General features: G+C 38.5%; 1 protein-coding gene across 10 annotated transcripts; it reads right to left on the minus strand.

Moving 5' to 3' along the window:
* Positions 1-65: 65 nt before the first annotated feature.
* ndrg4 (NDRG family member 4) lies at positions 66-27,458 on the minus strand (the record flags this gene model as incomplete). 10 transcript variants are annotated; one of them, XM_084396577.1, is made up of 18 exons in its annotated part: positions 66-3,747; positions 4,724-4,762; positions 5,026-5,077; positions 5,332-5,367; positions 5,477-5,524; positions 6,784-6,835; positions 6,926-6,982; positions 7,109-7,212; positions 7,411-7,554; positions 7,641-7,701; positions 8,623-8,685; positions 9,350-9,470; positions 12,614-12,719; positions 17,226-17,264; positions 19,262-19,399; positions 19,901-19,991; positions 25,711-25,784; positions 27,237-27,404. In XM_084396577.1, 17 exons carry the CDS (start codon positions 25,782-25,784, stop codon positions 3,593-3,595), a joined length of 1,380 nt encoding a protein of 459 aa, XP_084252703.1. In that variant the 3' UTR covers positions 66-3,592. The 10 variants fall into 10 exon arrangements, with proteins under 10 accessions (XP_084252703.1, XP_084252707.1, XP_084252704.1 ...); XM_084396581.1 differs by lacking the exon at positions 19,262-19,399; XM_084396578.1 differs by lacking the exon at positions 4,724-4,762.
* Positions 27,459-27,941: the final 483 nt, after the last annotated feature.

Here is a 27,941-nt window from a genome sequence, read left to right on the forward strand (position 1 = left end):
TGTGTATGTGTGTTTCTTGTGAGTCGATACAAGTCAAACTGCAAGAAAATAACTAAAAGACCTGATCCTGTTTGTATATCCATTTTTATTTGTTGCACGTTCATATTTGTAGTACACAGACAGTGACAGCTTGTATATAGATGTACATATTACATAAACACATTATTTTTCATAGTTGTCTTATGGTAAAGCAGGTTAAGAGTGACTCCTACTGTATCTTTAGACATATTTGTAACAACCAGCCCCCTTCCAGAAAAAACAAAAACATCAACAACTTATTGCTTAATATAAAACAATGGCTAATCGTAACAATTGTAATCATATTATTAATAATAATACTCATTGAATTCTCACAAGAAGAGATGCAACACGTGGTTAAATAAGAATTACTATATTATAAAAAAAAGCAACTCAAGGAAAATCCAAAGTATAACAGTTCCACATGACAAAAGCTAGTGGTACGGACCTATTTTTAGATTTACGCCCTAAAAACAGCAAGTATCTACAGCGTAGAAGACTGAGAAGGGAAGGGTTGAAAGGGAAGGCAGGTGTGGCAGGTCAAACTGGTGCAAGCCCTGATTCGAGTAAAGGTGATATGGGGCCACGGCCACATCGACAATACTGTACAGCACTTCCAAAGGACATTATACATTCAGGGCCCCCGGGCAGAGATCAGGGATCGGAGAAAAAATGTACCTTTGAAAGGTGGGCATGCTCTGTATCTCTTAATAAGAGCTAACGACTGCATACTTCAGACAGGAAATCAGGAAAACAACACAAACACGAGGTTGCATTCTCAAAACTCATACAAATCAATACTGGGGAAGAACATGTGTTTGTCTATTGAGTCTTTAGGAGGAAACCTGTCGATATTTTGAACTTGTCTTTAACCCTCCCGCTTTTAATGGGTCCTTTCGTTCCATCTCTCCCTCTCTTTCTTTTTTCACATTCACTGTTTATTCCGTTTCATGCATTCATCTTTCTCTTTGTATCTACAGTACTGCGCCCAGCTTTGCACGGAGTGAGGTCGATCACAATGCGTTGCTTGGGTCGATAGCCCTTTGGGGGCGACTGGAAGTGTCTGTGAGGGGCGGGGCACCTTGTTTTGGGGGGTTGGGTTTGTTGGGGGGTGGGATTTGCCCTACATTCCGAGCTTGGAGCGACATGCTCCAGAAAGCCCCGCCCCTTACAGACAAACACACAGGAAACACCCCTGAAAAGTTGTAATTGTGCACTTCCTGTTTGAGGAAGCTTCAGGAAAACTGACATTCAATAAGACAGAAAAGAGCGAGAGTGGAATGCAAAGTCAATGGTTGCTTCGCCCTCGTAAGTCCCATGTTAGCAGCTCCGGGCCAATCAGATCTGAGCTCATGTCAGTCATCTCTATAAGGTCATTCAATTTCATTCATTTATGTGAATGTTTGTGGTGCTTTTTTTCGATTATTTTGTGCGGTTTGTATACATACATCAACAACAGATCTTTCCAATAATGGACCTTCTTCACAGACTGAGATGGCACGTCCCACAGTTATCAACATCACAAATCTAGCATTTTTTTAAATTCAAAATTTCATGTTATAACACTATACTTTGTGTTATATTACTTGGCATTAAATTTCAGAAATAAAACAGTGTTTCTAAAACAACGGCTGATGGAGTGATGGAAAATATCTTTCTTCTGACCACCGTAATCAATCTCTCATTTATTCTCGCTACAAATGCTAGTCAAGTGGAATGCAAAAACAATAATTTGTTGTACTTTCGATTCACAACTATGATGTTGACTAAGAGCCGTGTGAAAAGGTCCATTGAGAAAAGGGTCCACTGTAAAATAGCACAAAAAATAACTAAATGTGAATGTACAGATCTAAATTATGAAACAAGCTTGCACTTTGTAGTTACAATCATATTTAAATAACTGAATATTGCTTGATTCTAATACACGTGAATCCTTCAGTGTAATTTATTTGCAAGCAGCGTTGAGTACACATGAATTTTGAGTGTGTGTGAAAGTATATGCACACAAGTTACCTTGCAGAGCCCAGCCCTCATTGGAACATGTATGTGTACATTCGTGTGTGCATTTATATCAGTAGCTTTGGTATATTCTTCGTGCGGGGCTGGGTGCTGTAAGGGAAGCGGGAGGCCTTGATTCTGTACCATTAACGACGCACTGAAAACCCTATTTTTGGGGTTGATTTGGGTTAGAAGCTGATTGTCTACAAAAAGGAGATTGTACAGAAACGATCCCAGGCAAAGCCACTTTTATATGACAGTGAGTGCACACTAAAAGGGAATTTGTGTTGGACCATATATTGTCTTTTATGATGTAAGACTTGATTTGAAAGTGAATGGCTAAATTAAGCAGTCTAACATGGCAAAAACCCTTTAAGGCAAATCAGTGGTCAAGTCAAACAACTTCGGCTCCTACTTTAATGGTGAAAACTTGTTTAAAACTGTTTTTCATACTTCATTTACATATTTCAAATAAGAAATCCAATCATGGTATCAAATTGAGCTCAAATAATGCAAATAAAACGATCAAAACGGTGATTCTTCCTTACAGTATGAGGTGATACATACACTCCCAATGACTGAATGAGCTGAGATGATTAGCCGAAAGCAACTGTTTACTGGTTATGGGATTTTCGCCCTCTTCCGACTACACAATCGCTTTGATTTCATTCATAATTGAGAGGGAGAGCATAGCACGGTTACAAATGTCACTCATAAATCACCCTCTGGATTAAGAACCTTCCCTTCTTCTTTTTCTTGCTTTGTTTCGTCTTCTTCCTCAGGACCAACCTGTGACCCAATCCATCAGTTACTCCTCAAAGACTGTCATAGGACAGGAATGAGTGAGAGCAGGGGCGGATGGGACTTGTAGTTTTGTCTTAGGAGAAGGTGAAGGCCGGAGGCAGCAAGCGAAGGGTGCAGAAACACTGACACATTGAGCGTTAAGTATCCGTGTTACAAAATTGGGGGAAACCAAACACTGTTCTGAAGAGGAAAATGATAGCAAGTCTTAATTTTTACAGGTTAAAGGAAAAGTTCAACTCAAAATAAAAAACTTCTTCTATGTCTTTATTCTGTGGAACACAAAAGCAGATGTTTAGTAGAATGTCCAAGCTGCTCTCTTCCATTCAATGGAAGTGGATGGGGACCAAGTGTTGTCGTGCTCCTAAAGAGACAAAGCACTATGCAAGCATCATAAAGGTGGTGCATACTGCATATGATCTGTCAAGTCTTCTGAAGTGTTATTCACTGCAGTTAAGTTGTGGTCACCATTCACTTTCATTATTTGGAAAACAGTAGCTTGGACTAAATTTATATCTCATTTTGTGTTCTACAAAAGAAATAAAGTCAGACAGGTTTTTGAAGACTTCTGGGTGATTAAATAATTGAAGAATTTTAAATTTCTGGATGAACTAATCCTTTATGAGGGCTAACACTGAAAAACGGAGAGAAAGGGACATAGAAAATGGCTGAGAAAGAAAGAATGAAAGCAGTATGAGACCTTCATTCTTCTCACGCTCTCCTTCCATGCCACGTCTCTCTCTAAATGTGTGCGTGTGAGACAGTGCACGAGTGTTCAGCAGGACACTTCCATGGTGTGGCTGACCTGCCCAACTCCCTCACTGCTATCTGAGTTTGTGCATGCGCGGTTGCGAGAACCATCCACGGAGCCGGCGCTGGTCAGAGAAGCTGTTCGAGAGCGAACAAGACGGGTCATGCTGGCCGAAGGCACTGAGAGAAAAAGAGAGAAAGAGAGATGAATAGTCATTTCATATCCACAGGGAAGTTCATCTGGGCTGCATGATGTGTTGCAGAGGAGGCAGGGATGACATGCTTGAACTTTTGGTCGAGAATAATTTCAGCCTCAAGCTGGTAACATTCCACCGCAAATACACCAGAATGACTCAAATCCAACTAAAAAATATCCAATCATAATCTTCATATCTAAATGCCCATGTTTTCAGGGCAAAAAGTAATTTCCTTAAATCAGTATTTTTCTTGTTTTTCAGTAAAAAACAATATCTAAACATACACAAGCAAATATGTCTACATATTTTCATTGTAGATTTCACTTCCCTTATCCCATTTGAATATTTCCCCTTGTTTTAAACATAAACCAACCATTTAGATTTTTGATCAAAACAAGAAAAACATTTTGTGAATGGGCCAAGAAAAAAAGATTATAAATAGTCTTAATATTTTATGCATTTTCGCTTCTCAAGTAATTGTGTCTGGTTTTATGTTTAGATATTTGTACTGAAAATAAGAAAATATCGTCACTGACTTCACACTCATTCCAATAAATCTGAAACAGAAAATAGTATGTAAAAATATATAAATATTATAAAAATACAAAACATCTTGCAGCCTACAAACGCTCTTTTAAAGGTGAAATTTCAGGAAAAGGGTGCATATTTTTATTTATTTGAAACTTTAAAAAAATATTTCATGTTATTTTAGTCTAACTTTATGTTTTCAAATAACTGCCATGCAGAGAGCTTGAGAGCGCATTCAAAGCACATTTTTCCTCCAGAGGAAAAATTACGGATCAATAAAGGAAATAATGAATGAATGGAAATATCAGTCTGGGAAGGACAAATACATAAATTAATCAAGGCCAATCAAAAAAGCAAGGGATTAGAAGACTAAACTACATGTATCATCTACATGAGGAAGAGGGCAGGCGTGAACAGGAAGCAGGAAGTACCTGGCCCCCCACTCATTCTCCGATCCTTGACATAAGCAACTGAGAAAGGGCAGGAAAATACACATACAGTACAGATTATAGAAATACAACACCTCCACACAGACATTTATTTACATGCATACACTCACAACTGTCTCAAAATGGGATTAAGACACACATGGGAGAAAGGACACACTGAAAATATTGGATCGGTTTACATTTGGCAGAGAAAGAATCATTAAATGAACTGATTTCGGTGCTGATTTTGCCCTGAAACATTTGTTAGTAAATAGTCAAAATGATATTAAATGAATTAGACTTACTGTAGCCCATTCCCTGCAGGAAGTACTTGAAAGCCTCAGTTAGTTTTCCAGGCTGTAAAAAAAAAAAAAAGTATGATCGAGACTTACGGTTCAATTGCAATTTTTTATAAATTTTTTTACAGCATTTTATTGGCTGCTGAAATTATAAAAATTCCGTATGAATTTAGTTTTAACTTAAATTTTTCCTTTTTAAGGACATTTTTATTACTTTTGTACAATAAAAATTCTAGTACTGTGTTGGGTCACCATTGCAATGGACTATTTGTTAAAGACTGATCTGAGATCAGACACGTCAAGCAGTCTCACCTGTGTAATTTGAGGCATTCCGCCAGAATCAGCCATCTGAAACAAACCAAATACATTTTTATCATATATTTATGAAAATGTATGTGCCAAAATGTTCAAAGTGAAAAGCTTTGCCTCTATTTCTACAGTATGTTTGTTCGCTTGCCTTCAGGAATGTGGTGTTGGTTGGATCCAGCTTTGAGTTGCACTCAACCTAAGAACAGAAAGCATTTATACTGTTTTTAACAAACGTGTAAACGTACAAATTTTATAAAGTTTTTTTATAAAGAAAAGATAAAACAAGTTTTTCAAAAGGCAGTTGAATGGGCATTAAAATGGATGGTGTGATGAAGCGAGGAGATTATATATATAGATAGAGTACGTATGTGTGTTCTTGAGGTCTGACCCAGTTACAGCGGCGCTGCAGAGATGAGTCATATTCCAGCACTAAGGAAAGACAGCTGCGCAGACGCATCTGTCTGCAGGCTCTGTTCGGTCCGGCGCTGACACTTTTGGAATGGGATAGGTGCCCACTTTTTAGCATGTTCACGATTCTAATGAAAACTTCCACCACAAGTGTCTGCATTAGTCAATGGATGTGATACTGATGGTGGGAACCCATCTTTCCAAACCAATATATTTAAATATATATAATTTTTATAAATTTTTAATAATTTAAAATAATTTTTGTATATATTTTAAGATATGGATGATTTAGACCAGAAACTGAAGTAAAACCAGACAATTAATAGTACTACTGCTGTTACTATAATTATAAAATGGGGAATATTGTAATAATCAGAAATGAGTAGGTGCTCATTGGTGCTCCACACGTTTCACTGGTAGCATCTTGCTTTTCTGATCTGTCATTTTTCTCAGAATTTTCCATGCTTTATTTATTTATTTATTTATTTATTTTCGTCTTAATCTCTTACTCATCCTTCTGTTGTTTCTTCTGCTCCCACCTTTTCATCTTCCTCCTTTTGACCCAAATTACTCAAATCCTTCTCTTCTCTCATCCTTTTTTCATTTACCTCTCACTCATCCATCTCATCCCCTCCTTCACCGTGTCCCTCTTTTTCCTCATCTCTCACCCTGTGTGTCTGATTAGATGTGATGGGGCACTGACCCAGCTTTCATATGTTAGATTAAAGGACCATGGCACAGAGTTAAAAATATCCAGTGCACACAAGCTGGCAAAGCCCGGGAGATCAACCCTGGGGCCAGTGCCATCTGCTCCCACGAGAAAAATGGAGAAAGAGGGAGCAAAACAAAGGAAGAGAAAGGAATGCAGAGGGGATTGACCTGGCTGTCTCTGAATTACAAAATACGTACTCGTTCGACAAATATGACAGAAAGACGGAAAGGAGAGACGTTTGGTTGGAGGAAGAAAATTTGAAACGAAAATGAAAATGATGAGAAAAACATAATTACATTTTTTTTTCTCCCTAAATATCACACACAAAGACTCACCACGCCTTCCTCAGCCGGAGCATTATCACCAACGACCAGCATGGCCGGGCACCTGCAAGAATGAGAATTGAGAATTTAGTCTGATCACACAGGCGTATGTAAATGTGAATACTAGTCAGAGTCAAATTAACATAGTCCTCACCTCAGGGTCTTAGCATTTAGCACAGAGCCACTGCGGTTCATTTCCAAATCCCTGCGGCTAGAGAAAAAAAAAATCCATGTCATGTCCATGCCTTTTTCTTTTTTTAACCAAATCAGCATTTTTATTCAATGCATGCATTATGTATCACTTTGTATACATATTAGCAAGGTGGTGTGCAGTTACCTGTTGTACATATTCCAGAAGAGCTGTAGGTTAAACTGGTTGACGGTGTTATTGATCTGTTGGCGGTAGGTTTGCACAATTTCTGTGTTGTTCATAAGCTCTTCCTGTAATTCACATACAATAATACATGTTATGTTAGCTAAATATTTAGCTTGAGATATCAATTTAGCATTGGCATTTATACTTTAGAAATTAAGTCTTAGATGTGTATTTACTATTAGTTTAATTCTTATTATTTATTTATAAGGTTACTCTATATGTGTATCCATAGTGAAACGTAAGAAATGTAGATTAATTTCTACCTGGCTGAAGAGGTGGGCCAGGACAGTGTCTGGTAAAGCACTGGTGAATCCAGACAATTTTGTAGCAGCCCAGTCGATCCATCCTTTCCCATTGGGGTCAATGTTGAGTAGAACCAGACCCTCCACAAGATCAGGGAAAATCAGCTACGTGTAGAAAGCACAGTTGAATTGCACCGAATGTGATTGAAAAGACCATTGACCAACATAAAAGGCTGAGATTTAATACTAACAGCAAATTTGGCGAGGATGTAGGCACCAGCCCCGACTCCAATTCCCACAATGCTCTTGAAGCTATAGAAAAGAGAACATTGAGTAATGTATATTGGCAATAGGTTATCATTACATTAGCATAACAGCCTATATTTAAAGTCCCCCTATAGTCAAATAATGTTGTCCCTTAACGCATCTCTGATCACCAAAATGACGTATTTAAAAGTTTTTTCCTGTTAAAAAATATATATATATTAATGACTTAAAATGGCTTGAATGTAGTACACCCTTGTTTTATTTAGTGAGCGGAACCATGAATATGCAAACTATCCCCGCCTCCACTCACTCATACAGGCTCTACAAGTCAATGTATAAGAGTGGTCATTAGTTTTGTATTGCTCTCTACAATGTTGGACACATATTGGTAATTAAAATGATTGGCCTTTTGCTTGACTACGTTATCAAACAGCTAATAATGTGTTGCTAATGTTACACAAACCATCCCGTTCACCAGAGAGCTGCCTTCTAAAAATCAGTATCCTTTGAAACGCTTTGAACAACTTGGAAGTTGGAACGTCAGTGGAGAAAGACATATAGTTCATCATAACATAGATCGTAATATATCTAATATAATTCACCCGCTATATAGCTAAATATACACGATTTTTCATGTCGGCAGAAAAATATACCGGGATAACCTGGCTTCTCTTGAGAACCCCTACTTGGCAGCAGCAGTTAATGATATGCTAGAGCCCGCCCTAACGCCCTGACATGATTGGTTAGCCTACAATGTGTAAAAACCAATGATTTCAAACTGCGTTTTTGAGACTGTCTTCAGTAAACTGCAGTTTTAAGGAGAAAATACTCAGCAGCAATGGTGTTGACTTATGAATTTGCACATGGTTTGCCTTGAAGCATAGCCTATTAAAAACACCAGACATATTAACAACATTATAAACTTGATTTTCACCACAGGGGGTCTTTAAGAGTGTAATAACTCACCCAAAATGTTGCACCACACTAGGAAGCATCCCAGCTAGCTGATCCATGGTGGGATACTGATACCTATGAATAACAAGACAAAAAAAAAAAAAATGTTTTAATGTTTAATGATAATGGCTCTCTGGAATACTTGATTCTGATTGGTCAATCGCGGCATTCAGGCGCTACTTTCATCGTCTCTCGCGCGCTTTTCTTTAATTCAAACGCAACTGGCGCCATCTTGTGTCACAGTTTTCAACTGTAGTGAGTGAAAGTCCCAAGAGGTCGTCTTGTTGCTAAGACAACTGTTTAGTAGGCTACATTGCACATTTTTTCGCGGATGCTTTAAGGTCATATAGCCTACAGGTAAGATTATAAAATAATTTCAACTCAAATCAATATTTCATGTCCACGTATTTGGCGAGTAGCCCTGCAATAAGTGGGGTAATGTACAGTAACCGACATTACAACACAATTATTTATTTATTTAACCTGTTAACTGTCACCTGCCTTTTTGAGCAGATTTGAACTTAAATGGTTGTAAATGCTTTGGAATACATACCTAAGGTTGGTCTTTATTTAAAGAAGATTGTAGCAGGTTGTTGCAGTGACAGTTAACTGCTGACAGGCTAAAATTATAATTTTTCCAAATTGATTGAATGTCTACATATATTCCTTAACGTTACATATCCTGTGCGTAAAATGGCTAATACTGGTGTATAAATGTTAATGTGTGTGTTCATCATACCCTTGTGGCATCTGGGGGGCACCAATGTGCTGGCCTGGGGCGTCCACGTGGCACACCACAAAATGCTTAGTGATCTCCTGCATATCTTCATTGTGGAAGAAGGTGTTGAAGCACAGCTTGTCTGCTCAGAGAAAGAGAGCAAGACATCGTAGCCTTTACAAAAACGTATTGTGTGGTTACCTTTGTAAAATGATGGTATCAGATGGTACAGATAGTGTGGTACCTTGATATATAGGCTATATACCATGCATGGTACAGAAGGATTATGTTCCTATACTGTGCCTGTGGTATTTACATTGTACATCTCCAACAACCATATAATACATTGTTATCCCAGATTCCATTGAATCCCCTTTCATAACGTTGTACATTATATAACATTACTGATTATAAAAGAATACTTCAAATTTGGGACAGTTCGTTCGTTCTCTCTTTCTGCTCATCTCTTTTGCCAGAATCATTGGCCTATTTAGATCATAAAATGAACAAACAAAACAGTTCTAGCTAACTGCTCAAGCGGCACTAATAACTCATTTTAGATCATGCCATTTCCCTAATCAACATCAAATGGTATTTTGGCAGGTCTTCAAGTTTATTTAAAGGAATAGATCAACATACTGACTCATCCTTATGTTGTTCCAAACCCATATGCTGTTACCTATTCCGTGGAGTACAAAAGTAGAAATTTTGGAACAACTTGTGTGCGCCGGTATTATAAGTCTTCTGAATCCCCCCCAAAAGTAAGATAAAATAAAATAAGAAAACAACATACGGGTTTGCAATGACATGAAGATGAGTAAATAATGACAGGATTTTTTATTTTTTAGACGCACTGTTCCTTCAATGGATTTAATGAATTACTAACTTCTGAAATTGGATTTCTAAAATTGACCCTCCTCATGGTTTTAAACCAAAAACTTACATTCTTAAAGGTGATGCATTGTGGCATGAATCATATTCGAGTTTCTCTACCCTTAAGTGAATGAACCCATTTTTTTAATTCCCTCCCAGCTGTGTTGCTCACTTTACATTTTTTATAGGCCAGTGTTTCCTGTCAGTGGTCAATGTCACTCTCTCTCTCTCTCTCTCTTCAAATATTGACTCATCCTTATGTTGTTCCAAACCCATATGCTGTTACCTTTTCCGTGGAGTACAAAAGTAGAAATTTTGGAAGTCATCCATATAACTTGTGTGCGGTATTATAAGTCTTCTGAATCCCCCAAAAATCTGAATCTCTCTCTCTCTCTCTTTCCCTCTCACTGAGTCATGTTTTGTGATGGAAGGATGGCCATGCATACTAATACATGTATCTGCAGCAGAGAGGAGAGCCAGAGTTAGTCTATGCCGCAGTGCTGACCTTGCCCACTCCCCTCCCCAACACTGCATGATCGGTATGTTTTTGTGACCTACATATCTCTCTCTTTCTCTCTCTCTCTGTTTCTCACACTGCATATACGAACTGGCAGACAATAACACACTTCAGGAATAGATAATGAGGAATGGGCAGATATGGAGAAGAAGGGATTAGGTGGAAAGAGGATGGAGAGAGGAGCAGTAGAGGACAGGAAAGTCATGCTGTGAGTGATGAAAAGAGCTCTCGGCCAATGTTGACATTGACAGAATGTGGAATTCAATATCAAGGTCAATAGCGACCCTGCCACCTTTGTTCTGCTGACCCATAAATGGATCTAATGTTTCTTATCATGCCATAGATTAAATTCCCATTATTCACATTTAGTACAAAATAGATAGACATTAATTCCCTTTTGTTTATAGCAACTCCTTCCTAAAAAGTATAGCTACAATGAACAAGAAGTAAAAAGCTGTGCTATTATCACGTACTGCTCTGAGACACAAAGGTTGAGGATCCAAATGCAGTATTTATTGAACAGGGTAATCCAAAAACGTAATCCAGATAACAGGCAAGGGTCATACGCAAACAAACAATCCAAACAATAACAGATCAGGGCTGAGGCAAAGAGAGAAATCCGAGGGAACTAGTGATGAGTCGTTCATGATCGTTCATTGCGTCTGTCACGTGACAAATGAACGAAAGACTCGGAAGTTAAAGTCATTATTTATGTTCCCTGTAAATTATTTTTGACTGCATTATAAGGATTTCTTAATTCAGAATATGATCAAGATTGCGTAGATGGATGTGTTCGGGGAATTTGCCTGTTTAATTAAATTAACGAAATGACTCGAAAAAAGATTCGTTCATTTTGATGAACGAGATCGAACAAGAGAGTCAGTAAAATGATCCGAACTTCCCATCACTAGAGGGAACAGGCAGAGAATCAAGAGAACCAGGGCACGGGAGAAACAGGATACAAACACACTCAGAAATGCAGTGAGACAACATACAAGACTCTGCAGGGAATGAATGAGTGTACAAGGTTTGAATATGCTGAGACTAACAAGGTAATGAGACACCGGGGGATGCAATCAGGGATGAGGAGTCCTGAGTTATGGGAAATGTAGTTTGTGAGGGAATGACAATAGTCTGATGTGCCCTCTGGTGGCTCTCAAGGGCAGCTGGTGACCGTTACAGCTATTTATATATATATATATATATATTTATATAGCTGATCACCTGTGCACCTGAGATCGGCTTCATCTCACACTGCATGCAGTCGGTTAACAGAACTGATAAACTGCAGTCAGCTGGCATCCAAATTACAGCTCTGATCACAGCCCACACACATTACTTCCAGAGGGCTGCTCTTTGAACACACACATATGCAAAAGTACACACACAAACACACAAGCGTCTCTTTTCGGTTGTGGAGATGGGGAAATTAACTTCAGGTCAATGCGTGGAGACGCATTGACCTGCGTACCAGCGGCCATTAGAATGTTTAATGTGTTATGAATATTCACGTTACTGAATATTCTATATTAATTTCTGTTACTGAATATTCTGTGCTGAATATGCATCTGTTACTGAATATTCTATATAGGTATTATTATTAGTATTATTGTTATTATTATTTGTTGTTTAACTGTAGATTGGTTAGAAGTAATCTGTTCTGTTTAATGTGGTGTTGTTTTGTTTTGTTGTTTTTTTTGTTTTGTTTGAGTGTTAAAGCTGCCGTGACAATATAATTTCCTGCAAAGGATCAATAAAGTATCAACAACAACAACAACAAGATGGTGTACCAAGATTGAAATGGTGCAGTGTGTATTGCTTTGGGAACTGGAGAGCGCGATGTGGGTATAGTTTACCTTTGTACAAACAAATACAAAAAAACTTGGTTTACTTACGGTTGAGCCCAACATCATGGTAGGTAAGGATAGCTGGCTTGTTGCCCTTGGGAGCCCCGCGGATCACCACATGCAACATCCCATAAGGGGTTTCAATGTCATGTTCCTACAACAACAAGAAAAAGCGATTTCAGCAAACAGTCTGAGAAAGTCCAGGCCAGACTTTTCCTAATAAACACTGACCTACAATGGATCACTTGAGAGACCTGAACTTTATATATGCAGTATATATATAGCAGTACTGACATTACCATTTTATTCAATTTGTATTAGGCTAATTACCAGGGTGCAGTCAAGTAAATTGGGCCACTTTTTGACATTGGATTGAAATAGGCCCCTGATTTCAGCCTGTAGGTTGTAGCTAAACACAAGCTAAAATAATTGACTGCTAAAATTTCAGCAAGGAACGAAAAAATCAATTCAATCAACAGTGGCAAGAGTTAAAAACAAGACTAATTAATTTATCATAAAGCATCTCTGATCTCAGATTGACTGCACACGGTCACGTAACAAGCTTTTAATTGCCAGTTCCAAAGGCTGACCCACATTTAGTCTCAGACTTTATCTGTCCAAGCAGAAGAGCGATGAATGTATGTGTGCGTGTTGTTGTTTTTTCTTGTCCTGAGGATTATTTCAGCATAGCTTTCCAGAGTTATGCACAAATCCTAGCAGACACCTCACGGGCAGCTTTATGCAGATCCACTGAGAGACGGGAAACAAATCTCCTGTGGGGTTTAAGCCCCTTTCATTTGCTGTTTTTGATGTTGGAAAAATCGTGGAAGGTCAGATCAGACGCAAAATGGTCTGTGAGTGTGTGAGTTTAGTGCAGCTGTTTGTGTCCCTCTGTGTTTAGGTCAAAATTAAATCTGGTGGCAGCTGTCACTGTGCCGCAAAAAACGTTGAGCATGTTTTCTAGGGAGATAATATTCAACAAACACTGATAGGATAAATAGGAATTTTGACCTAGATAGCACAATGCTATGTAAATATGGGGCAGAAAATAGTTTAAGCATCATAATCTCTCAAGAAATTCTCTTGTAGCTGCTCATTTGTATTGCTCAAGGTCACACAATTGTCCTTGTAGGATGATTTTTATTATTAGACTGCTGACATAAGATTTATCATCAATACCACATGCACAAACACTCGTTTCTGAACACACACGCCAGGTTACTGCAGGGGTGCATTAGAGTGCACGGTTCAGCCGTGTCAGTGTGTTAGTGTGTCAGTGCAAATGGCCACCTCACACATGACTGGACATTTCTGCAGAACTCAGAATCCCAACATCACAAATACATGATTTAAAAGATGAAACAAGTAGTGTCTATATCTTATTCTTCTATTTTCTTTTTCTTTTCTTGATAGTTTTTTTTACTATTAATTATTAGTATTAAATTTTTTGAAGATAAAAAAAAAAAAGGATTCCGTTTTATTTTTGATGTTGCTTTGTTTTTTTTGTAAAATAACTAGCTATTATAAATTAAAATAATTGGACATTATATACTGTTTCACAATTACTGGTTCAGTAGGTCAAGCTAGTTATTTCTGACCACAGGGCAAATCAAGTAAATAACAATTTATTCAACCAGCTAAACACTTAAGAATGATAATATAGCCAACAAATTGTTATATAAAACCATTTTTAGCTGTTTATTATTAGCAAAACGAAAGCATTGTCTCTCTTACTCTCTATTTACATTCCTGTAATCACAGATATCCCACTCACCCCATCCCAGCACTCCGGCATGGCTCTTTAGAGATTGTGTACGCTTGCTTAAAGGAGTGTATGAGCAGGAAGAAGACAAGGTCCGCTCCGGGCAATAGGACTCAGATGCAGGCAACCAGAGAGATGCTGCAGTTGCTACGGCGTCTCTTTGTCTCTCCCCATCCAGGGAGTTTTGCAGCGCTGCTGTCCCCTCCCCCAAAACATTTCATTACCCCACCCCTGCCCTCTCATTGGCTGACTGCAAACAAAAGGCTGCCTGTGATTGGCTGGGCTTTGTGTCAGTCTAAATCTATTGTGTTCTGTCTGTATTTGTCCCATATTTCCTTATCTTTATCTTCCGCACACTCATAAAGGCCTTTAATATGGCTATTCAATCATTTTTGTTGCAATTTAGCAGCGATATAGTGCTTGATTCTCTAAATAGAGGGGATTTAAAATAGAATTTTACGATTTACTGCTTCTACATGAGCAAATTTATCATCTGAATATTATTATTAGACAAAGACACAACACGCAGAGCGAAATGGGCCAGGTCAAGTAAATGCCAGTAAAGATTTCATAGATTTCACACTCAATGTGACACGAGTCGTGTATGTGGAAGCGTCTGCGTCTTTTGAGTGTGAGTATTTTTCTCTGTGTATATTCAAGATTAATCCCTTTGTGGCTGACTTGCCTTTTGTTGTCTCGCTTAAAGGCACAACCTCTATCTCCTCCTCTCAAGTGCTGATCTTATACACAGGTGTAAAAACAGTTGCATTGTCATTGTCAAAAAAAAAGAAAAGAATGGACTGCCCACCGCATCACACCACACAAATACAGTAAGTGCTGACAGATTTTTAGTGCTTATTCTTTTGTAACAGACATTTGTAGAGTACAAACAAATGAAATTATACATTTTTGGCAACTACAATTTTACTGCCCATCCCAATACAAATATACTGTAGTAAACTGATAGAATGTACCTTGAATTCACTGCAAGTTACATAAATGTATCATAAAATGAGCCATTTAATCTTCTGATGTGTAATTCTGCTTCTAAAATATTATTTAGAATATAGGAGTATTTTAAAACTGTATTTTAAAAACAAACATTTATTTAGGAGAAAATGCATTTCTATTGATACCTATTGTGCCCCCCTTTTCACAAGATGAAGCTAATATAATTCTCTGGTGTCCCATGAATGTGTCTGTAAAGTTTCAGATCAAAATACCCCACAGATCATTTATTATAGGTTGTCAAATGTGCCCCTATTTGGTTGTGAGCAAAAACTCACAGTTTTTGTGTGTCTCTCTCTCTTTAAATGCAAAGTAGCTGCTGCTCCAGGAGTCTTTAGAGCTTGTGCTTCGGATACACCGGCAACAATAAAACTGGAGAGTATCACTTCGCCAAAATGTCAGAAATTGTCAGTCGCGGTGTTCAGCCATAAATGTTCCGACTGGAGTCGGACACTGATGGAGAGACTCCGGAAGAAGTTACAACTTTTAGAACGCAACTGAACGATTCTGAATGGTTAGTGGATAAATGTATGTAGTTGTTGTGGAGTTGATTCAACGCGCATGGCACACAAAACTGACGGATAGCTCTGGTGGAGAACAGTGAAACCTTTAGATGACACACAGCTCATATATCTCCATCACAGCAAGTTACCGAAGCCACACATGAAACCTCGTCGCAACACATGGTAGACGTGTTTGTGCAGCACAGAGTGGCTTACTTGCACTGTATATATGACGTGACAGGCAACTAGTTGTCCAGTCCAGTTTCGTTCACATGGACTTTCCGAGAATGTGGTTTTGAGTCCTGAAAATTTACTGGTGTGAGTTCATTGATGCAGTCCTTCCCGTAAATAACCTATGCCCATTCATACTATAAAAAACATATACCATATTAACGACTCAAATACAGGGCTGACAACCGTATTCTGTTGCTGTGTGAACACATCAAAAGTCAAAATATGTTTAGGTTATTAACTTTCAGTGTCATCTTCTTTCTTTCTTTCTTAGTACATTAGGTAACCATATTGTACTTCCAAACACCTATTTAATTATCCGTTCTCCATAACAATTAAAACCTCTCACTCGATGAGTGTGCGGCTTCCAAATCCTATCATCTCCAGCCCCACCCGCTGTTTGGATTTCTCACTGTTTTATTCAAATTATTTTCTCTGTGATTTAGTCCTATTTCTGTTAGAGGTGTGAAGAGATGATGCAAACTGTGAGACAGAGATAAAACTGAGGTGATAAAGTTCTCATACCCCAACTTTTATCTCAGATTTCAACTGCAATTGGATTTCTGTAACTGAGTGTAACTCTTAAGGTGATGACAGGGCAACTTTTTGGGTAATGTTGCTGGGCAATGTTGCCGTCAACGGGCAACCAGATGAGACACAGGGCCCACAACCGAGCTAAATTATCCAGATAGAAATGTATTGCCCATTTTCATCACTTTCATTTTCAGTTATTTGCCCCGTGTATCATCACCTTTAGTTATATAATGGATATATTAAATTATATTAGGCTATATTATATTATATTATATTATATTATTGCACAATAAGACCAGAAAAATCACAGCTGTAATAAAAAATTATCTGGCAAAGAACGATTAAACTACCAGTTTTAACCAGCAGGCTGGTACTGCATTTTTCCATTAGTGCTCTGAAGTGGATATTGATTGAATTTGTACTCTGGAGGTCATAGCAGTGCCGCCATGTATTTCATTCTTTCTTTGTTTTCTCTGTCTTGCTGTCTAATAATCAAATGCCAAAAAATAAATAATGACGCTATGTCAACCACACCATTTTGAATCTGACACGTATGGCTCAAAATCCCTCACATGTAAATCATAAGTCAACAACAAATATGCACTGGGAAAAGTCACCGTACCTTCCAGTCTCCTGTAGCCACAAAGGTATCGCAGTTTTCCTGAAGGAACACAAAATGTCAGGTTCATCAAAGCCAAAGTACGTTTGTTTTTAATATGCTATTACAATAAATAAGCATTTGGAGCAACACACTGCAAGGTCCCGTCACCGAGGAATGGGTTTCTGTGATGGAAACAGTTACTTGACCTGTTGTGTCTGTAACTGTGAGTTTTTTTCAGGAGTGTAAAAAGTACTGAGAAATTATACTTAAGTTAAAGTATAGAAACCAAAATACCTAGCTAAAAACATTTGGAGTGAAAGCAAAATTGATTTGTACAATTGGAAAGTAGAATCTAGATTTAAATCACTATGAGTGATATATGTATTTCCAAGGTCTAAATAGAATTCTAAAGGAGTAAAACATATAATTTACTCCTTACTTAGTAATGTAAATAAGAAAAAGTGCAGGTATTCCTTTTAAATTAAAGTAAAAATGCCCCAAAATAATACTAAGTATAATAATAAAGTATAATTTCTCAAGTACTTCACACCACTGGTTGTTGTTTCACTAGACATGGTTGGTTGGTTAGTATGTGGGTGGCTAAGCTGGCTTCAGATCAGCAGCTATTTGTGGAAAGATAAAAACATGCAAGCTGAGCTTGCTTCACTTCTAATATGAGGCCTGTTTAACTCTATTAAACATGGAAGTATATTGGTAAAGTGTTTTGCTGGTCCAACCTCAGAATTAATGAGTAAAGACAATAAGAACACAACGTGCAAAAGAAAAAAGGTGAAATGGGTACAAAAATGGTGTAAAAGAACAGCTTGAGAACAGGACTGCATCTTCTTGCCAGACAATTGTATCCCTACAGTCACTATAGGAATGACAAAAAAAAAATCCCTCACTCTTCTGAAAAGGCAAGGAAACATGAGTTAGCATGAACTACATTAGATATAAACAAAGCATTCATTTTGGAGAAGCAAGTATAACTTATAATGTTATTCTTGTGCAGATTGGCAGCAGCTGGAATAAACCCACAGACCTAAAGAAAGAGGTTAGTGCATGCAGTTAGAGCTGTTGGCAGCAGAAAAGCAAAAGCTGTTTTAATGTCGGACCAGCAGGTGTCACTCCTTTTCAGGATAAAAACTCTAATGCAGTACCTCAGAAGTGCAAAAGGGGGCAGCCTTACGGGTAAACAACTTTGCTTCTTGAGGAACTGAAACTTATGACATTACAGGCTCTAAAGCTTTGGCCACATTGCACATAAATCTGATTTGCATTTCTAATACCACCCTGAGCAATGCCATTTTGGAAGTGATCTATTTGTTTACACAGTGTAGTCAATATCCAGCATATCTGCATATGTTGCCATAGTAATGATGTAGGTGTTAGCACAATGCTAAGAGACGAGTGTGGTACCATGCTATCATGACAACATATGCAGAGCCATTACTGTACTATTTACTCATTTATGCATAAGTTGTGTACAAAATCATTTACTTGTTAATCCATTCACTATATAGTGAATGCCATTTGTTAACATAAAGGCGTGAATTGGCACTTCCAAGCTTTACATATGACATTTTAGTCATGTTTTTAAAAAAAATCCAATTTGACCAACAAAAACCTGAATGAATCTGTGAAATTCAGTTAAATGAATCAGTAAAAAACAGATTTCATGTGATGTTCTGAAGTTCTGACTGCAAACTACTGATTTTTGCTGTTTGTCTGAAAAAAGTCTAAGCGTTATTCACAAATTTGACTTGTTGCTTGTTTTTATACTATTATCATGTGAAAAGCCATTAGTTTAAATGAAAAATGACACATTTATTTAATCTATTGACTATTGCTTAAAATATTGCTAATAAACATTGAGCCAAAAAGAACATTTCTATGTTGTACTCATCATACCATGTGAAACCAAATGGGTTTTTGGGTAGAGAGAAAATATCAGGCCTTGTTTGGTCTTTTCTATCATAATTGCATTTAAGGACTTGACACAAATTAGTATCCCTTAGTTGGAGGGGTGGACATGGTCTGTGCAGTTATCAGCCTACCGGGAAGTACCCGCTGGTCCGACGGCGCGTCAGGCCGAGCCAGTGTCGGGCGATGGCATGCCAGCGTTTTGGGGGGCGAGCTGTGTTGGGGGAGGGCGTAGCACAGGGCAGCGGCACGTGCACACACTGTCCTTTAGCCTGCCACATCACACATAGACACAAACACTAGTTACAGCACACTACAGCAGACAGTGCCCTCAATAGTATCGGAGGACAATGCTTTGGTGGCGGAGGTGAGAAGCTGAAGAAAAAAAATGATATGTGGGAAAGTAAGCAGCAGACACAAAAATCCATTCAACAAGCTTTGACGAATAAATTGTGATTATCATTTGTGATTAGTTGATAAGGATTTTTATCATTATTGTAAAGTGTATCTTAAGAATTCATCAAATTCCTGGCATGGCATATTACAATTTTAGAATTTCCTGATGTTTTCAGCTTTTTAATGGCTGTAAGAACCCAATGCTTTTGAGATTAAGTGGATGTGTGGATTAAGATAAAATGCAGTATTTGGTGAGCATAGATACATCCTTTATCATGAGCACACACATCCAATTTTTTGTATTCTTGCCCAAAAACAGGCTGACATTTTTAACCGATCTACTATATTTAGCTATGCACACACTCACACATACTCACCATCTCTGTTTCCTGTCCCCTGGATTCTGGCAGAAGCGGTTTCTCCTCAGTGAATTGCTGATCCTTCATGCCAGCCATCCTGGAGAGCAACCTGCAATCACCATGGCAACACACACACCTGAGATTAACAAGGCTATTCGACAGCAAACCCTAATCCAATCAAATCCGTCTTGCTGCTCCAATATTGTAATATTACCCACCATGTAGAAACCATGTATCCGGTCTCTGCTGGGGGGGGAAAAATCAGATCATACCAGCTTAAAGACCCGATGATATCAAAACTGTAGTTTTGTGGCTTTTACTCCATGTCTGTTAGCTTTGAGGTCATCTATACTGTAGTGCACTTCTAAAAGTTGAAATAAATTAACTTTAATTAGATATACATTTAAAATTTACAGAATTTTTCTTCTAGCAAAATGGACCACAAATGTTGATGACTCATCCTGCACTACAGATTTTTGTCCAATCAGATGTTAATTGTAGAATCAAAATGTCCCTCCCCCTTAAACCACCTGTAGCCAACTAACAAGTGCGTAGATTTACAACTGCGACGTTACTAAAGCCTGTTGACGTAACCTCTTCATTATGCCCTGCCCAAACTTCCTGTTTCAATAGGAAATATGTACAACTGCACTTGTTAAACAATTTCCCACAGGTCTTTAAGGTGGTAAAGCTTGTCAACGAATCAAGCTGTGTTTTGGAACATAGCTAAGCTGGTGGGGACTAGGTGGACCTCTGACCCACTGTGTGCCAGGCACCTAAACCAGCTTGCTTGGGCCAGCTAGTAAGCATGTGTCTCTTTCCACTCCCTAGTTCTCTATGGAAAGAATCCATAAACACATAAGCATTTGGTCCTTGATCCAATAAGTATTAGGATACTAATGACTCAATTACATTATGACATAATGCATTAAATCGTATCAGCAACATCATCTGATGACTTGAAGAAGACAACATTTTCAAGGGAGTGAATGTTTTAGTACATTGCAACATTCTAATGCCTACCTGGGCAGTGTACTGAACTAGGGAGCGAATTGAGACACACCACATGTAAAGCCAGCTACCATCAGGAGTTGGTTTTACCTGTATTTTCAGCAGGGCTGAATTTTCAATCTGGCTCCAAACAAGATAAAACTGCATGTGAGTATGGGGTTTTGTGGACTTATAATGAGGTGGCATTGTGAACATGGCTTGAATGTTGTTTGGTGGTTAGGTTCAGGATGATACGAAAAAGGTACAAACTTGTCAATCGCCAGGAGCACATCGCCAATTGTGACACTAGCTCACAGGTTGTCTCAAGGTCAAGGGATCTGTTGATGGATGAGACAATGTACTGTGCCTTTCCATTAGGTAGGCTACTTATTAAACTCCAGCTGTGTAGCTGAGGGTTGTCGGCTTATGGGAGCTCCATCACTGTCAGTTGATATTTCAATAACATGATGCTAAGCTAACAAACACCTCCACAGCCTAGTGCTAATTTACTAATCTCTAATAATTCTACAAAAATAGACGAAGATTAAGAAGAATGGCTTCATTTACAACCTTAATGGAAATATTGATAGCATAAACATGTAGGCGAAGCAACAGTCATTAACATCTTTTTGTAGCATTTAACCTTCTAACCTTCTTGGCATCTTTAAAAAATACAAGTGCTTTGAGGACGAGTTCCTCATTAACAAGAACATGAAAACAAGAAAAAAACTAATCCAAATATTAGTGCAGAATATTGCCACCTTTACCCAAGAGATGACAGAGCACTTTGACATAATTCTCTTAGAAGAGTCTAACAGTAACTGAGTTTAATTCAGAACCCTTCAAGCCAGCAGAAAAGTCATAGTCCTGGAATCATGGGCAGTGTAAATCAAACCCTCGGATGTGAATGGATAGAATGATTCAAAGCCCTGCAGGGAATGATTATTTTGGTTGCATAACACCTCCCATGAGTTGATTATAACGAGGTCTAGACATGACCACAATACCCTCAAGTGGCCTCTCTTCCTCCTTCCCTTCCTCTCTGTCACAATTCTCTCTGTAGATCCATCTTCCCTCCTCCTCCCCCACATGTACTGACCTTTCTCAGATCATTACTATAATCATTAGCACTCTGTTTTGGTATACTATAATAGAGCTACATTTTTACTCTTTCTAAAGAGAACCTAAGCTGTGCTTGCCAGTGGTTCCACGCAACCACCATTGCTATGTGGTTGCTAAAGTATTTTCTAGCATGTGGCTGTTCACTAGGTGAAGTCAACAGAGCCCACCCCCAATAGATATGGCTCTTTTTTTCACACATTTTCTCCACCAGATGAAAATGTTAAGTCCAATTGCTTCTAAAAGTAATACTACACCTCTTCAATTCAAGCTGCACAATTTGAGGTACCTAAACAAAGAGTTATGCGCTAAAGTTTAACATTTAGGTTTAGAGATTTAAACAAACCTAAAATCTTAAGTATGATCAATAGTAATAGCAACCTTAACATGCACCACTAATAACTGGCTAAAAATGTATTGGTCTGTCTATGGTTTATGGTCTCTATATACTGTATGTAGATATATAATTTAAGTCTATAATATTTCAGTCGCATTTTCTATGGGTTAAATATAACATTTTCTTTTAAACTAGTTCTTAGTCAACAACATTAGTGTTATTACAGGGAACTAATAAACACATTCATGTCAAAAAACAACCTGTAGCCAACCTTGTCAAAGAGATTTATTTTTTGTGGGTTCTGTACCCTGTCAGTGTTGCCATGGTAACCTATAGTAATGCCAGTAGACAATCTTCACGGAGTTGGATAACCTTTACTTTCCTTTATCCTTTTCACCAGCTTCACTACTAGTCCTAACTGAAGTTTGAGTTTGGAGTCACTAAAATAGATGGCCACTCTCAGACATGTTTAGAGAACGAGTTCACATATTGAGTGAGATTGAGCAGACAAGGCTGGCATATGACCTGGCCCGGTGACAAAAAAGAGTGCATGAGGGAATATGACAACGGAATGACCATTGGAAGAGAATATGCCAGACACCAAATCAATAAATATGTTTAAAGGCAAGGTACTGACCTGATATACAGAATCCCATCAATACCTGGAAACTGGGTTAGGACAAGACAATGTGTGTTTATGCTGTGCACAAAAAAAATCTGTTACAACTAAATCTATGTCAGACGGATTTCTAAAGTCATTCTCTAAACACAAAACAGGCAAAAAAAATTGCCACAAAGCTGTCAAGAAGTTGAGCGATACAGTCTCGTTGGCATCGCTATTAGGTTATACAAGTGATCAACGTTTTAATTAGCCATTTGGATGATAACATTATCAAGGTAAATAGAAAGAACATGGCTGCTTAAGCAAGGTGTAGAGAGTGCTAAGTACCACCCACATACTGGCAGCATCAAATATACCAGGAAATAAAAATAAATTAATTTATGTCAATGTGGAAATATGGGAGAAATCAGCAGAAGACCTGAGCTATAGCTGTTTTTATAAAAGCACTTGTTGCTGTCTGGCAAAAGTCAAACATCAAGGTAAATAAACTATCCTCTGTTTACACCCACTAAAAACTAGCCTGGCATCATTGCTAAGTTTGTTTTCTATGTGTTTTTATAGAATGAATGATCTTCTTGTTCTTCTAATGTGTATAGATTTCATTCAAGCCCAATATTCTTATAAGGAACCACTGTATAAGGTCAAATGTAGAGGTTGATGGAAGATGAAACAGAAAATACTCAAATGAGAATAAAACAAGCTCACATAACCCTTACACTTAATTGACTGTTCCAGGAACGTTACAATCATAAACTGATGCACACCCTAGTCCAGTGATTCCCAAACTTTTTCTGCCAGGCCCACCTTTTGTAGAGAAAAATATTGTCAACTCTAGGAGTGTTTGGCAAGGTAATTGATATGACCATGTTGATATGTTTTGTCTTGGCGGAATATATCTGCTATGCTGCTGCTGTTATTGCTGCTGCTGCTTCAGAGCAAGTACAGGACCTTTGTGTCCTTTGTGTCAGAAGTTGTGCGGTTGCTGGAATATGTCGGAAATAGAACTGGCATCAGTTTACCGTCGGGAATTTGTTGTGTCGTGCCGCATCCAGTGTACAGCATCACTGATTTTCAATTTGGTTTTGTCACATCAGGCCGCTCGCGTCTGATGTAAACGCATTGTTTTGGTAGTTGTGACATTAGAAGTAGATTCATTGCCTGCTTTCATTTGGCACTGACAGTACTTTCACAGTCTTGTCTATGCTTGCTGCAGAACCAGGCATCGTTCTTTTATATTTTTACTCAATTCTGATTCTTCAACCACGCCATCTAGCAGTCTGTTAATCCATAACAACAACCGCTACAACTGATAACAGACCATTCAAGCGGGTCCTGAGTGTCATCTTGAGGTAATAAAATGTCAAATTAATATTTTGTGTTCATATATTTACTTATGTGGCAAGCAGCCACATAAGTGGGATAATTTCACAGGGGGTCTTATATCACCCTGAAGAGGTTTCTCTGCACAACAATCTGCTGACTCTACACTATCCCTTGGCCTCGCCACACCCCCCTTTTATAACCCGCCCTAAGGCGCCCTTTATGGGGCGTACTACCCACTTTGGGAAACACTGCCCTAGTCCAATAGACAATAACAGAATATGGTTTTGTAAAAACTTGAGATAAAAAGCAGCTGTGGAACTCACAAAAACTCTTTGATCCCTCAAAGAACTCACTTCACACCTCCAGAGGGATTCTGGGTAACATCCGAAGGGTCAATAACAGCTATCTGCCCTGTTGTACCACCAGAATTAACCATGTATCCAACCCCTCACACTGCCTCTTGTCAGGAGCTGCCTAGTGCTCTAAGCCAGGCTGACAGAAGGTGAGTTGGTATGTGGTCCTCAATACGGCTGTTTTACCTAGGCCAAAAGTACAGTAACCTTTCCTCAAAACAGGTTTCTACTGTATGGATCAGTAGGAAACCAATCCAGAGATGTTAGGTGCATTTTCCTTGAAAGATTAATGATTCCATTTTGATAAATAGCCTGCATCTAAAAGCTTTCATGAAGCGATTTTTAGCTTTGGCCTGGGCTTTTATCACAGCTGCACACCTATTTAGGTCAGAATATAATACAATCAAACCCATAATGGCTTTCTTCAATCATGTGCAGTCAAATTATTCATGGAGATTTTTTTTCATTTATTGTTGTTCATTAAAGTGAAATTGGTATCATGTGGCTCAGTTGATTATAAGCTTGGGGGCACTGGAGGTCAAGGACTGAAGAAGATTTTCAGAACCCTTTAGAACAGAAAAACATCCAAAGTACCAAAGCCACCAAAACAAAACAATTGACATCAAGGTCGATACACATCTCTGAAGGCGACATATATCCACATTATTTTTAATTTTTTTTTATCAAATAACATATAACTCAAGCAACAACTGTTTGTAAGATATTCAAGACCTCATAATTCAGATCCCTATATAGTTGATGAAACCTAAATGGTAAAATGAATCTTTTTACATTAAATCAACATAAACCTACATCAATGGATTGGTCACAGACTCAAAGCTGGAACAATCAACAGCTATTGGCCAATGAATTATGAGTAATGATCTAGTGCTGAGTAATGATGGTTATTGACACTTGACCTTGTTTGGCCATTGCCCAGTGATTGGTCGACAAATCAAGGTGGTCAGACACAGCAACGAGCCATGGAATTCACAAGCAAAGAGACAAACAAAAAATGAAGGCATGGATGCTAAAAAAACGGAAAAGAAAGGCTACAACCTCAGTTACAGGCGGAACTACGTACATTGTCTGCAGCAGGCTCTGTGGAACCGTGCAGCTAGTCTTGGATGGAAAGTTCCAGAACAATCCGGGCCCCATCTATCAGTACAAAACAAGATCCATTTGTAATTCAGCTATACACAATATTTGGTATTCAGAAAAATCTTAGTATTCAGGAAGCCCCCTCCGAGTCCTGTACACTCAAATGTAAACTTGTCCTAGGGCATGCCTCTTTCAAAGATGTTTTATTGAAAAGTTCAAGGATAAAAAATAAATAAAATCCTTATAAATGACATTCTTTATATAAATCTCAAGCCAGGAGCTTCTATTAGAGTAAAGAAAACATGCAGTTTATTAAAAAAATATTTTTCCATGCTCAGTGGAGAACAGTCCAACAGTTCTAACAGGGAAGGCTTTCAGGATGTGTAGGTTTTGTAAGAGTGAGACAGAAAAGTTTCCAAGGCGTCTGTTGCATTATTATGTAATGTAGAAATGGGGGCATCTCGTTGTTGTCTTGCAGGGATCCGTAGCAAAAAAAAAAAAAAAGGATCAGCCTTGCATCAAGTTGCGTCAGTAATGCCATCTTTCTTTTTACAAGGATAAATATTACTTAAAATATTTACTTACTCTTTAATCACTTGTAAAAAAAAAAAAAAAAAGCATGCCACATATTGTTATTCATCTTTGCAGATTTAATGATCACACACAGTAATTCAACTACCTGCTTGAATTTCCACCAACCTTTGAGTTACATAGATAATATGTATTTCAGCTTCATGCTATGTTGTCAACCAAAGGTGTGGCAGTCGCCATTTGCTGTATTTAAACCAACTGTTTTATTTAAAATCCAACATAAATATTTTCATCTTTAGGCACAGGCTAACAACATCATCCATCACCCCTTTAAAGATGAAAGTGTCAAGGCTTGTGATAAGTCCCAGTTATCCACCCTGGAAAGTTCCACGGCCCTCCTGGCCTCCCAATGCAAGCTGGCACCCAACCAGGTACACTGGCGTCAGATATTTTGTGAAGTGTTATTGAGATTAAGAAAACAAAAGCTGTGCTTATCAGTTATTACATATCAGCACCATAGCAGATAGCATTACTCCAATGAAGGGAAAAGGACACCTGTTAATAGACTTACCCTGAATTTAAGGGGTGGTCTGGATGGACCACCACTGGCTTGCTGTTTTTGACAAAGCGTCCCTGTCTGACGCAGTTATTTTGTAGGGTTAATAAATTTAACCTGTCGACTACCCATTGACGCCAATGCAGAGGCTGGTACTATGAAGCGTAGCTTATGACACAAGTGCTGGAATACTCTCAGCAGGGACTCTAATGTTTCTCCTGAGGTGGAGTCCCTCAAGGCCCATTGTTGAGGCACTTTTTGATCTGCTCTGTCCATCTGCCACGTCTTCAAACACCTTGCACCAAAACAACCAAGTAGTCAACTTAACCTAACAACAAATGTCTTAGAGTTCTCTTGAATGATCTTTCTAATTTGCACCTTTTTACAACAATCACCGCAATGACTAAGGAGATCTTTCTTACCTTTGCTTAAGGACTGTGTTCCTGTTGTCGTCTAAAAAGATTTCGATGTGTTTAGCCTCTCTTTTTGTTTGCTTGTGAGTGCGTTTCAGAGCGATGCTGTCTACCCTATGAGGGCTATTCTGTGTGAATCTCTGTACCTCTGTTCCACCCTCCCTCATTCGCTCACTCTCCCCCTCCCTTTTTTTGCTCTATAATAAACAGAGAACACGTGTCCTCTTGGATGATGCAGCCTGAGCCATACCAACAGATGAGAGCGAGATAGAGGGAGGGAGCGAGAAAGAGCAATCACAGAGAGGGACACAGAGAGGGACAGACAGGAGAGAGACAGAAAGATAAGAAATTGGATACAGGAGAGGACTGAAAGAAGAGCAAAGGGCAGACAGGAAGGAATCAAGGAGACAGAGAGGAGAAAGAAATAGTGAGGGATATTGAGTAAAGCCTGGAGGCTTGGGATGAAAGGCTGTCCAATTAGACCACAAGTGGCAGCTCTGTACACGCAATTCTTACACTTCAGGGAGAAGGCATGAATTTGGCAGCATGGGCTTTTATCGAGGCAGTTTTTTACTAGAAACTGTTCTCCCAAGTGATTATAAATACATACTCATATACCCACCCAAACGTTTACTTATCACAGCATTATTCGAAGACACAGACACATACGCCCATGCACATGTTGTTACAGAGCACTGTTTACTTATTTGTACT

This window comes from Rutilus rutilus, assembly GCF_951802725.1.
Source record: "Rutilus rutilus genome assembly, chromosome: 23".
Lineage (NCBI taxonomy): Eukaryota > Metazoa > Chordata > Actinopteri > Cypriniformes > Leuciscidae > Rutilus > Rutilus rutilus.